This window comes from Phalaenopsis equestris, unplaced genomic scaffold (assembly GCF_001263595.1).
Source record: "Phalaenopsis equestris unplaced genomic scaffold, ASM126359v1 Scaffold000765, whole genome shotgun sequence".
NCBI lineage: Eukaryota > Viridiplantae > Streptophyta > Magnoliopsida > Asparagales > Orchidaceae > Phalaenopsis > Phalaenopsis equestris.
The window spans coordinates 732,827-744,937 of NW_018165205.1; the positions used below are offsets into that span (position 1 = coordinate 732,827).

At 35.9% G+C, this 12,111-nt stretch overlaps 2 protein-coding genes across 2 annotated transcripts; one reads left to right on the forward strand and one right to left on the reverse strand.

The window, feature by feature from the left end:
• Positions 1-217: 217 nt before the first annotated feature.
• Positions 218-1,700, reverse strand: LOC110031063. Its single transcript, XM_020734098.1, has 2 exons — positions 1,036-1,700; positions 218-416 (listed from the first exon to the last, which is right to left on the reverse strand). The coding sequence occupies exons 1-2, from the start codon at positions 1,698-1,700 to the stop codon at positions 218-220; spliced, it is 864 nt and encodes a 287-aa protein (XP_020589757.1).
• A 7,999-nt stretch (positions 1,701-9,699) lies between these two features.
• On the forward strand, positions 9,700-11,420 carry LOC110031086 (hexose carrier protein HEX6-like). Its single transcript, XM_020734127.1, has 3 exons — positions 9,700-9,740; positions 9,858-10,183; positions 10,317-11,420. Exons 1-3 carry the CDS (start codon positions 9,734-9,736, stop codon positions 11,388-11,390), a joined length of 1,407 nt encoding a protein of 468 aa, XP_020589786.1. The 5' UTR covers positions 9,700-9,733; the 3' UTR covers positions 11,391-11,420.
• The last annotated feature ends 691 nt before the right edge of the window (positions 11,421-12,111 follow it).

The window sequence follows — 12,111 nt, forward strand, 5'->3', positions numbered from 1 at the left end:
ACTTTGGATGAGTCCACATTACACCAGATTCGACTCAGCAAAAAACTATAACAAACGTGGCTACATATATAAAATAAAAATTGCAGGTATAAATCTTTTGGGGGCACACCCCCTCTCACCAAAAACGGCTATAAAATTATTGTGTAAAAGATAAATATTTTATATGTCATTTTTCTTTTTGGAGAAGCTAAATGCCCTTAAGGAAGTTTTGCTGAGTCTAGTTAGAAGAATGGCGGGGCACATACACGCGCGCCCATAGATGTCTTCCTTTGATCATAAATTTTGCTGTTTTTTGCCCGTTGAGCAGCACTGCTATCACCGATGCGGTGGTGAACACCACCCGTCCGTACATCGGCGGCACCCCCACCGGCGCCTTCTCTATCATCACCATCTCCACGCACGGCCTCCCGAACCTCCTGCATGCATGCACGTAGCACTCGATTTTATTATATGTTATGAATAATATGATACAAAACGACCAAGTTACCTACCATTTTTAAATATATTTCATTCACTCATTATAAATACAATCTTAATATAACAATTTTTACGTACCATGATTAAATGTTTTATGTCCTAATATATCATCTAAATTGAATTGCTCTTATAATTAACTTATATATATACCAAGAAAATAATTATAAGAAAAAAATGTGAATCAGGGTTTGGTTATTTAAATTTGCTTGTCATGATGTTAATATATATATATATATATAGTACTCATTATTTTCTTTTAAAATAAATATGAAAAATCTTCTGATGTTAAATATGATATTTCCAGCCAAATTTGTAAATATATCCTGTTCCAAGAGAATATTATCTTTTCCTAATTATATGTAACGGTACAATGTAATATATATAAAAGAGCAAATTAAGATGGATGAAAATATATATTAATAATTAATCACTTTCAAATAATTATGTTCACCTCAAAATAAATTTAAAATTAAATAAAATCCATATAGACAATTTTTTTTTCTTTTTCTGATTTTCAGTGCTGTGAAGAAGAGCATTTGCCAAGTAACAATTAATTACATGTTAAAGAAGTCCTTAATTTCATCTCGGGTTAGCGGATACCCCCTGGAGAAAGTAATGAACATAGACCTCTGTTCCTCCGGCGACCGGTCTGTTACAGGCGCCGACGACGTCCCCGCCATCGAATTCAACATTAATGCCGATGAGGAAGCAAAGTGATCTTCCCTCACGTTATATTGAACAGAAGGCCGCCAATTAATATGAAGCCCGCTGGACAGAACCTGATGAGCAGCTATCTGATCAGTAATATTATCGTTGAAAATTATTTCGGAGACGTTCTTTTGGAAATAGAGGACGCCATGGAGAGCTTCTTGGTGGTGATAGTCGAAGAAGCGAAGCCCGATGGGTTCGGACACGAGAGTGTTGGTAAGTAGAAGTGGTTCGTGCTCGTCGTCTTGCTGGTCCGATGATGAGTTGAAGATGAGGCGGAGGAGGCAGGCTTTGGCTTCGGCGAGGAAATGGAGGACTAGTTGGTCGGAGGAGGAGGAGACGCGGCGGATGAAGTCATGGTGGCCGATGGATTCGAACCAGAGCCAGAGAGACATGACCCATTGAGTGGGGACGTGGCGTTGGCCTAGGCGGTGGATGAGGCGGTTGAAGAACTCGCGTTCGTGACGATGGAAGAGGAGGAGGTCGGCGACGCTTGGTGGGTTCAAGGCGGCCATGGAGAGTTCGGCCGACCAGACTGATTAAATGGTTGCTTCTTGGAGGGTGGTGGTGGGAATTGCAGGCCTCATCGGATGCGGTGTTTTAATACTATTTATTAATGGCAGAGAAGATATTCCCCTCGTTCGGTTCGGTGCGGTTCGGTTCGGTTCGGGCAAAATAACGGGTAGATTTTGAGTGTATGTTTAACGAGTGTAGGGCTATAAATGAGATGAGCTCGAGTGAGTTCAAGTTTGACTCGTGTTCAGTTAATTTGAAATTGCTCATGTTTGAAATCGGAGTTGTTTGAAGTTGGCTTGTGAACAACGTGTTTGTGTTCAGCTTGATTTAAATATTCGTGTTCGGCTCGAAATTGACTCGTTAAAATCAATTAGAAAAAATAAATGTAGAGTGATCAGCTTGAACCAGTAAGCGGTCAATGGTAGGGAAAAATATTACTACAAGCGAATGCATATTCACGGTCATAATGCACATTTAAAAAGAAAATAATTATTGAGGCACTCGTGCATGTTCAATGTATGTAATATTTACTCTAGGAGTGAATATGCAGGCTTTTAAAGGGACGAAGATACGATGAATGTTGGATAAGGAAAAGAAAATTTAAAGTATGATTCATAAAGTTTATATTTGTAAAATATTTATTTTAAATTATATGGATAATTAATCGTTTTATATTGTAGGATAGTGACTTATTATTGTAAAAGTATAGTTATTTATACTAGATTTGATTGTTTTTATATTTTGAATAAAAATAATATCTATTGCAACACCTTGAATGTTAAGATATATTTTGGGTCTTTGCTTTAATAGCCATAAACTCTATATTCGTTAAAGACAAATAAACATGAACAAAGAAGTGCAACCACTCTCATATGATCATTAGCGAAATGGTCTACATATACATGTAAAATCATAACAATTAGCCACAAACGTTAAGAAAAATCAACATAAATGAAAGCAACATTAGATCACATATTCTTGTATTTATTGACAAATCAAAAGAGAGATTATTATTTTTATTTCAAAACTCTTAGTAAATCCAACAAAAAATATATTTCAATTAGCCAAATCAATTTAAAATTTTATAATTTATATGTGAGTTTCTTCTATACTTTTTTCTCCTCATGAAGCAAATCTTTAGAACAATGATCTTTCACTTGACCGCTAATGCAAACATTCTTCTTACTTCTTTCACTTAACAAATTCTAATTTACATTATTAGTTTTTTGTTTGATTGGGATATTTGGTAGTTATAAAATCATGTTGTTTTTTGAGGTTAGCCTCTTTTGATGCTTCGTGGCTTGGGATTTTGTTCTATATATTATTCATACTTATCAAAAAAATTAGGTTTTTCAATTCCAATCTAATCATTGATGATATTAAGATCTTATTAATGAATATAATTTTGAATTTGAAAAGGGAGTATATATTGAAATACAAGCTTAAAGAGAGCTATTATAAAAAATTTATTATATTTTTAGAAATTGAATACAATAATAATGCAACATGACCAAGTTACAAAATGTTGAATACATTATCTAGCCCCTCATTTATAGTTTAGGTCAAAATTTAATGTTTCATGAATGATTGAATTAATAATATAAGAAAAATTTTATAGAAATGTGTGATAATGCATTTTGTAAAATGAATAAGTATTTTTTGTTATATATTTATTAAACACTTTGTGAATTATGTAAAGTTTAACATTGGATTTGAGTTTAGTGGTACAACTTCTATTAGTTTGTGTTTTTTTAGTTAAGTTAGCTAGTTATTTTGGTGATCAATTCTTCAAATAATTTTGCTTAAAAGCAAGTATCTATGATGAGTTTATAATTTCATGGCCAAATCAGTTCTCTCCTTAAAACAATTTGTCATAGTCAAGTATTATAAATCAGTTGATTAATACAAAATAAATGATACTAATCACCAGTGACACACGTAAGTATACGTGCCAACCAACTAGTATATGAAATTGAGTCCGTGTGTAGATCCCACAAGGAACGAGCAAACTCTTGAATTCCAAAAAAATGTTCTAGTTAACTAGTTTTGAATCTAGTTTGAAAGTTCAAAGTTTTTTTTTTTTTTTATTTTTATTTTTTTTTATTTTTTTTTGGTAAAGTTACAAATCCTAATTTTAGAAAAAGTGAAACCTAAGTTAACGAGGTGAGAATGCAATGAGGTTTTCTAATGCTTTAAAATTTCTCCCATGAATTGGTTCTACAAGAACCTAAGTATGACTAAGTGATTTAAATTGTCGGTGACAATCGTAAGCAATTCTCCTTCTTATCCCCTATCGGACATCAAAGAAGGTTTGATAACCACACATGTTCAACACCTAAATCCTGTAATTAGCCCAGTATTCCTTATTTCCCTTTAGAATTGTACTAATTTATAAGAAATATTTATATTTTTGAAACTCAAAGATCACAGCAATCTTTAACAGCTCAGCTAGTCAGATTGAAGGCAAATAAAGATTTAAAAGTTAAAATGCTAGATCTTAAAAAGTACAATTGAATTCATCATAAAAATCAAATTTATAATTCTTGCATTACCAATTCAAGGAATAAAAAAAGTTCTACTCTCTAAGCATGCATGGAGACAAAACAAATAACATTTCATTTATTATAAAAAAAAAAACAAGAATTGAAAAGGTAAAACCCGATTGAATTTATTAAAAAAATTGAACAATTATTTGTCTTCCTCTTCCAAATGTTGTATTGAGTGTACAAGAACAATTACACACTCAAAGCCCTAACAAACACCCCACTTTGGACTCTCTCACACTTCGGCTTCGTATCACTATATATATATATATATATGTTTAATAAAGATATATATATATATATATATATATATATATATATATATATATATATATAATCGTAATATGGAATCCTCTAAGTCTTTGGCGTAAGGTTTTTTATATATTCATTTGAATGCCTGTAAACTACTCAAACCACCAAAACGAGTAAGCTGGCATCTAGGTGTTGATTTGTGGTGCCTAGGCACAATTGGTTCACTTAAGCGTTGAAGATCCAACACGTACCCTTTCCATCTGCTCAGTTTACATTAAAGGATTTTTGGTACTTACGCACCCATATGTAGAGCCTAGTGTCACGGACTAACTTTCGTCAAGTCACCCGTGCGGCTTTATCGCTCTCTCTTAGCACTAAATCAGCCTAATCACTCACAACACTGGACTTAGCAGCCCCAAGCACTCTTAAGAAGAAGAATAGAGAGAAAGGAATAATTAGCACTTGAATACTAGAATGCTTTGATTCAATGCTTGGGTAAATACAAATGAGGGGAGGAGCTCCTATTTATAGCCTCCTCCATGCCTTTGGCCTTTCATCTAGCCAATGTGAGACTATACAATGTCTAAGAGAAGCTTCTAGATTACAATATAATATTCTATCTCTTAGACTATTCTAATGTACATAAATAACTCTAGAACATTCTAGGTTATTCTTAGATCCTCTTTAGAGCTTTTCCTTCTTGCTCTCCCCGGAACATGGTGGAATCTTCTAGAGCCCCTTTGATGACTCCTCATATTCGGACCTTCTCTAGAATCTTCCATCCTCTGTTCGTCTCGATGATTTCTCGAATGTCGCGGAGCGTGACAATAGGCTAAGAAGTTAGGCGATGAAAATGGGATGGGAATTGTAATCAGACCACTTTTGACGTTCGATGTCGAATGCCTAGTTAAGCTCTAGAGTTCTTAGGGTCTTTAAGCTCTCTTTATATTTAAGCCAAGGTCATTTTTATGTGGAGAATTGGGGTCTGGCGATAGTTCTTTTTTTTTTTCTCTTAACCAATATTTTATAAATTTGGCTAAATTTTTAGACCAGTCTTTCCGACAACGCATACAAATTCTTTTGATCATGTTTAATAATTTAATAACTTTAAAATAAGTGATCTTGGACTCATCAAATTCCTATTTTAGTTGTAGGAACATGATTAAGATTTGATGAGGAATTGATGAAATTTTAAACTAGGCTTCAAGTGCTCTTAGTTTGAATCAATTGGAACCTTTTAAATGTTTTTGGGCTTGTCTCAATGAGAAATTTAGATTTATTATAACTTTTTTGAAATTGGAATTTAGGGTTTGTTTGGAGCAGGTTTATCTTAATAATAACATGTTGTGCAGCAGCTACCATAAGAAGCTACTATGCAGAAGCTGACATTTTATTTTTTTTTACAGTTTAAAAGCAGTTGTGTTGCAGCTATTTTTGGATAAATGATTATTTTTCCTCTGTATAGTAATGTTGTTTGTAATACTATAAGCAAATAAAAATGTTCAAAGTAAATAAACAAATAAGAAGTATGAAATGTCATACAATAACCTACTAAAAAAAGTGTCCCTCAAATTTCACTGCTCCTATGAAAATAGCGTAGCTAAGCTACTCTACAGTCGGTGGACTTTGTCATGAAAAACTCTCTCCAGGTCGAATCTTCAAGCAACTTCATAGAAAAAATATAGTGGCATGTCCTCATAAATTTCTGAAGTTGCCTCCAGAATTTGCATAATCTTATGGATAGAAGTTGCTTGTGATAGGTTGGGGTCATTAGTGGATGAAGCGACTAACTGTGAGATTTGACTTCTAAGAAAAGCAACTCCCTCTTCTTTTTTCAACCTGGGGGCACTTTAGCCTACCCGTGGACTCAACTTCATCAAGGTTCGCCAACTTCTCCTCCAGCTCAAGATCGATTCCACTGTATTTAGATTTATTCGCAGCAGGCACCGCCTACAAATTTATATAACATGTTTTTGTATTTGAAAACAATTTAAAAATTAGCAAAAATTTGGGACATTTCAAAAATGCTCACCGGCAGTCTCTCCGTCCACCGCTCCTTGGAAGCATCAATTGAAAGCCAAAAATTGCAGAGAGAGTCATTTCATAAAAAAAAAATTAGTGATGTTGTTGAACGATGAAGAACACAATAAACATATAGAGGGTCAGACATCGGAGGGAAGAGGGAGAGGAGAGGGGCAACTTGTTGCCACCAGAAATCGAAGGGAAGCGAGAAAGGAGAAAGGCAACTCATTGACACCGGAGAGAGGTGCAAGAGAGGAGCGATTGAGAGAGGCATGACATAGCGCAGAAGAGACGTGAGAGAGAGGGCAGCAGTGAGATGGGAGCACCGAGAGGGGTATACGAGTGATAGGTTTGCAAAGAAATACGGGTTGCGGGAACTATTACCCGCGTTTAACATAAATTTTTAAGCAACGCTACCGAGCTGTGGTTTCCAAATGCTTAGCTGTTGTTTCCAAATGCTTCATCAGTGTCTTCAGAATGCCCTGCACCAAATAAGTTGCCCCAAACAGGTTGTTAGATACTCTGGAACTTAATTATAATTTTTTTTTTTAATTTAGTTGTTACGTCTAGATTTATAATAAATCGATCATATGTCAATCTATTTTCAAGTGTCGATCTAAAAGTAAATTATGAATTGAAAATTTAATTTTGTCTTATAAACAAATATTGGTTATGAGCCAAGGGATTCTGAGGCACACACATTTTAGATATTCAACATTTAGAATTACTTTTGTATTTTTATTTTTGACAAAGCAGTGATGTAAACATTAATCTTATCAATCAAATAAAATTACATAACACATGATCGGGTTGTCACGGACTAACTTTCGTCAAGTCACCCGTGCGGCTTTAGCGCTCTCTCTTAGCACTAAATCAGCCTAATCACTCACAACACTGGACTTAGCAGCCCCAAGCACTCTTAAGAAGAAGAATAGAGAGAAAGGAATAATTAGCACTTGAATACTAGAATGCTTTGATTCAATGCTTGGGTCAATACAAATGAGGGGAGGAGCTCCTCTTTATAGCCTCCTCCATGCCTTTGGCCTTTCATCTAGCCAATGTGGGACTATACAATGTCTAAGAGAAGCTTCTAGATTACAATATAATATTCTATCTCTTAGACTATTCTAATGTACATAAATAACTCTAGAACATTCTAGGTTATTCTTAGATCTTCTTTAGAGCTTTTCCTTCTTGCTCTCCCCTGAACGTGGTGGAATCTTCTAGAGCCCCTTTGATGACTCCTCATATTCGGACCTTCTCTAGAATCTTCCATTCTCTGTTTGTCTCGATGATTTCTCGAATGTCGCGGAGCGTGACACTAGGCTCTTAAGTCATGGTGTCTAATAGTGCCACCAACCTAGTGCCTACTTTTAAACTTCTTTATCATTCTGGCTCAAAAATGCTTCTTGGTTGCCATAGGCACCCCATGTCGTTGCCTAGGCGCTACTCCTCTACTTTGCTCAATTTTCTACTTCTTAAGCTTTCAATAACTTTCTAGCATGAATTCTGTAAAATACATCACAAAAACCTTTCAAATGCATAAAATTAACTTAAAATTATATTAAAATAAAACATACTTAATCATAGTTCTAGCATGCATTTGTGACTTAACAAGTGTTTCTCTTAGGTGACTTTATATTTTACAAAATTATTTTAGTGTTTAGGACTTGCTGAGCCTGAGCCTGACCTATTCAAGTGTGTAATTTGATTTGATTAACTTAACCTAAATGATCGTGATTTTATGTTTGTATAAATGAATTGTGTGAAACAAAATCATATAAAGTTCTTTTCTTTCCTCTATTTCCCACTTTTTATCTTTTTAATAATTATTATGTAAAAAGTAACAGTATAGATGATAGGAAGCAAAATAGCTTTTGTTAAAAAAAAATTTTGATATACAATTTTCAATCAAAATAATTTTGATGTAGTCTATTCTAAACCTTATTTTTTAAATAATGACCACACTTTTTAGATTAAAGGTCTTCATGAAGTAGTCTATTCTCGATCTTATTTTTAAATAATAGCCACACTTTTATTGGATTGCAAACTTTTTTGCTTTCTTTCTTTCTTTTTTTTTTTTTTTATTCTGGTAGTGAAAATAAGCTTTGTATGGCTAGATCTAATATAGACAGGTATCTAAAATTAATTTTTTTGCTAAAATTTTTTGAAAGATAAAACATCTATGATATCTCCCCAACATTTTTCTTAAATACAATTTAAGAAAAAAAAAACATGGTAATTTTTAACAATCTAAATAAACCAAAAAAATAATATGACTTAATTACAACAATTTATTTTTATGATCATTGATTCAATTATTTTTACTTTGTAAGAACCACACTGATAATAAAATACGGGAAGTTACATGATCAATGGAGGAGTTCATGGCTTAATTTGCTTCATAATATTTTGTCAATGGATGTGTAGACTTCATAAATGAAATGGGGGACGTTCTTCTTCTTTATACTTTCCTACAAAGGGTCACTTTGGGATGCCAATAATGCAGCTTTCTTTTGAATACCTCCTAAACTGTTTTTCGAGCCAAACAACACCTTTATTTGCATACTCAAATTCTCATAGATCTTCTTCATGAGAAGAGGCACTTCGAGGTTCATGTTGCTAGCCATGTTCTCATAAACCTTTCTCTGTTAGCATTTTGATACAATATATGATGGAGGAAGAAAATAATCAAACTTGTATTAAACCATTTGTTCTTCATTTTAGCTTATAAAAAATGGCAAAACATGAGGCTTATTTATACTAATTCATGAAGAATTATAGATCCAACTATCATGAAACTTATTCTTGGTATTTTTGCAACTAAATTCATTTAGAATTTTCTAGATATGTTAGGACATGAAATAATTAAATAATTATCTATGAATTAAAAAATATTTATATATTTGGGGGGAATAAATATAAGAAAGTAAAGTTTAAATCGTATTATACATAAGAATTGAGTGTTGATTGTTGAATGTATGTAAAGGCCCTTTAATCCTTCCATGGCCTTGGGGACCGCCACTTTGGTTTCATTGGAATAAATCTTCCGTCGACGGAGGACTCGGTGGCTCACTTCTCCTCACCGCATTCCATCCATCAATGGCAGGAGACTTATCCCCCAACATGCCCATCTCTAACACCGCACCTTCTTCTTCTTCCAAATCCACCGCCGTGGTCTACGGCGGCGGTATCACCCCCATCGTCACCTTATCATGCGTGGTGGGTGCCTCCGGCGGCATGCTGTTTGGCTTCCACCTCGGCATCTCAGGCATTCAATTTATTAGTTAGTTATTCAGTTAATCCTATATTCAATCATAACCAAGTACTTATACGCAGGCGAAGTGACGGCAACGGCTTCGTTTCTCAACAAATTCTTTCCGGACGTCTACGCCAAGATGGAGCGAGACAATATTCGTGTCAGAAACTACTGTCAGTTTAACAGCCAAGTACTGACGGCATTCACTTCTTGTCTTTACATCTCAGGGCTTTTCTCCTCTCTGCTTGCTTCGCGGGTAACGGAGAAGTACGGCCGCCGGCCATCGATGCTCATCGGAGGAGCTCTGTTTTTGGCGGGAACGGCGATGGGCGGAGCGGCCGTGAATGTTTACATGCTCATTCTGGCTCGAATATTGCATGGGTTTGCCGTTGGATTCACCAATCAGGTAATTTGTGGATAAATTAAGGAGCTTTTAATCTTTTTACTTTATATGGAGTCTTTAACTTTGCATGTATATGTGATTAATTATGTTGATTCACTTATTTGGTCCTCCAAACAAACACTGTGCACGGCTTCAGTCGATTCCACTGTACCTCTCAGAAATGGCCCCCCCTGCACGTCGAGGAGCCATATCAGGCGGTTTCCAGGCCTCCATAAGCTTCGGCCTCCTCATCTCAAACCTCGTCAACTTCGCCACTCAGAAAATCAAAGCCGGCTGGGGTTGGAGAATCTCACTCTCCTCCGCCGCCATCCCCTCCACCTTCCTCATCATCGCCGCCATCTTCCTCCCCGAGACACCCAGTAGCATCATCCAACGCGGCGGCGATCACCATCAGGCCCGCCTTCTCCTCCAAAACATCCGCGGCACCAATGTCGACGTGAAGGACGAATTCGAAAACCTCATCGCCGCCTCAGCCCAAGCCACCAAGGCCGTCTCCACCAAACACCCATTCCTCCTCCTGCTTCGAAGAAATTATCGCCCGCATATCGTGATGGCCGTAGCCATCCCTGTTTTCTTTCAAACCACCGGCATCAACGCGGTGAATGTATACTCCCCAGTTATGTTCCGGACAATCGGGCAGAAGGAAAGCGCGGCGCTCTTGTCGGCTGTTGTCACGAGGCTCATCAGTTTTATTTTTACCATAACGGCGACGATGGTGCTGGCGGACAGAGTGGGCCGGCGGGCTCTGTTTTTCACGGGAGGGGTGGTGATGTTGGGAGCTCACGTGGCTCTGGGTGCGATGCTTAATGCGGGAATGCATGATCAAGGAGCGGTGAGGAAGGAGGACGCGTACGTGGTGGTGGGGTTGGTGTGCGTCTTCTTGGCTGCATTTGGGTGGTCGTGGGGATCGATGGCTTGGCTGCTGACCAGCGAGATATATCCGATGGAGATACGGTCGGCGGCGCAGAGCGTTTATGTTTCGGTTAATTTCTTGACGGCATTCGCGGTGGCGCAGAGCCTGCTTGCGCTGCTCTGCGGACTAAAAGCGGGACTCTTCTTTGTGTTCGCGGGAGGGGTGATGGGGATGACTGGTTTCGCTTACTGGTTCGTGCCGGAGACGAAAGGAGCGGCCTTGGAGCAGATGGGCTCCGTCTGGATTGGCCATTGGTATTGGAACAGATTTGTCTCAATCTCACCTGTGATTAAATAGATGATATGAAATGTAATTATTATTTTTCTGGCCAGCAACTACGATTTATAATTCTCTGATTTTGTTTTTAAAAACCTTTTTTTTTCAAACATAATTTTGATTATAATTTTTTTAAGGTTAAAATTTGAAAAAATAAATATAATTTAAATAAGCACTTATATTTTTACTGAATATTTTTTATCATAAGAATTTGTTGGAAAATAAATAATCTTCTTCATAATTTTATTCTATATATTTTTATTACATTTATAATTTATGATAAATAAAATCATTTTACGGTCAATTTTATCAGATTATGACAGCAGAAAAAATCTATTATTTAATCAAACAAAATTTTAACACACGCCATTGTTGTCCGTCGCTTAATGATAGTTGTAATCATAATGATAGTTGTAATCCATAATTTAATTGATAATTAAACTTAATGATAGTTGTAATCATCCCAAATGGATAGAAAAATCTATTATTTAATTCAGCTATCGAACGGCCACGGTTAGAAGGTTGAAGGAATAACTCCATATAAGAAGATAAATAAAGAGGAGCCCTATGGTTGAGATTTTAGAATATTTATTTTTAATAAATTATGTGATGGACGTAGCATCTCTATCAAATTCGTATAGTTGATCTTTCAATATGTATTTAAGGCAATTATCCTTAATATGACATCAACAATTTCTCGTCGTTGAGCATAAATCATAAATCATGAGATATGACACAGAAC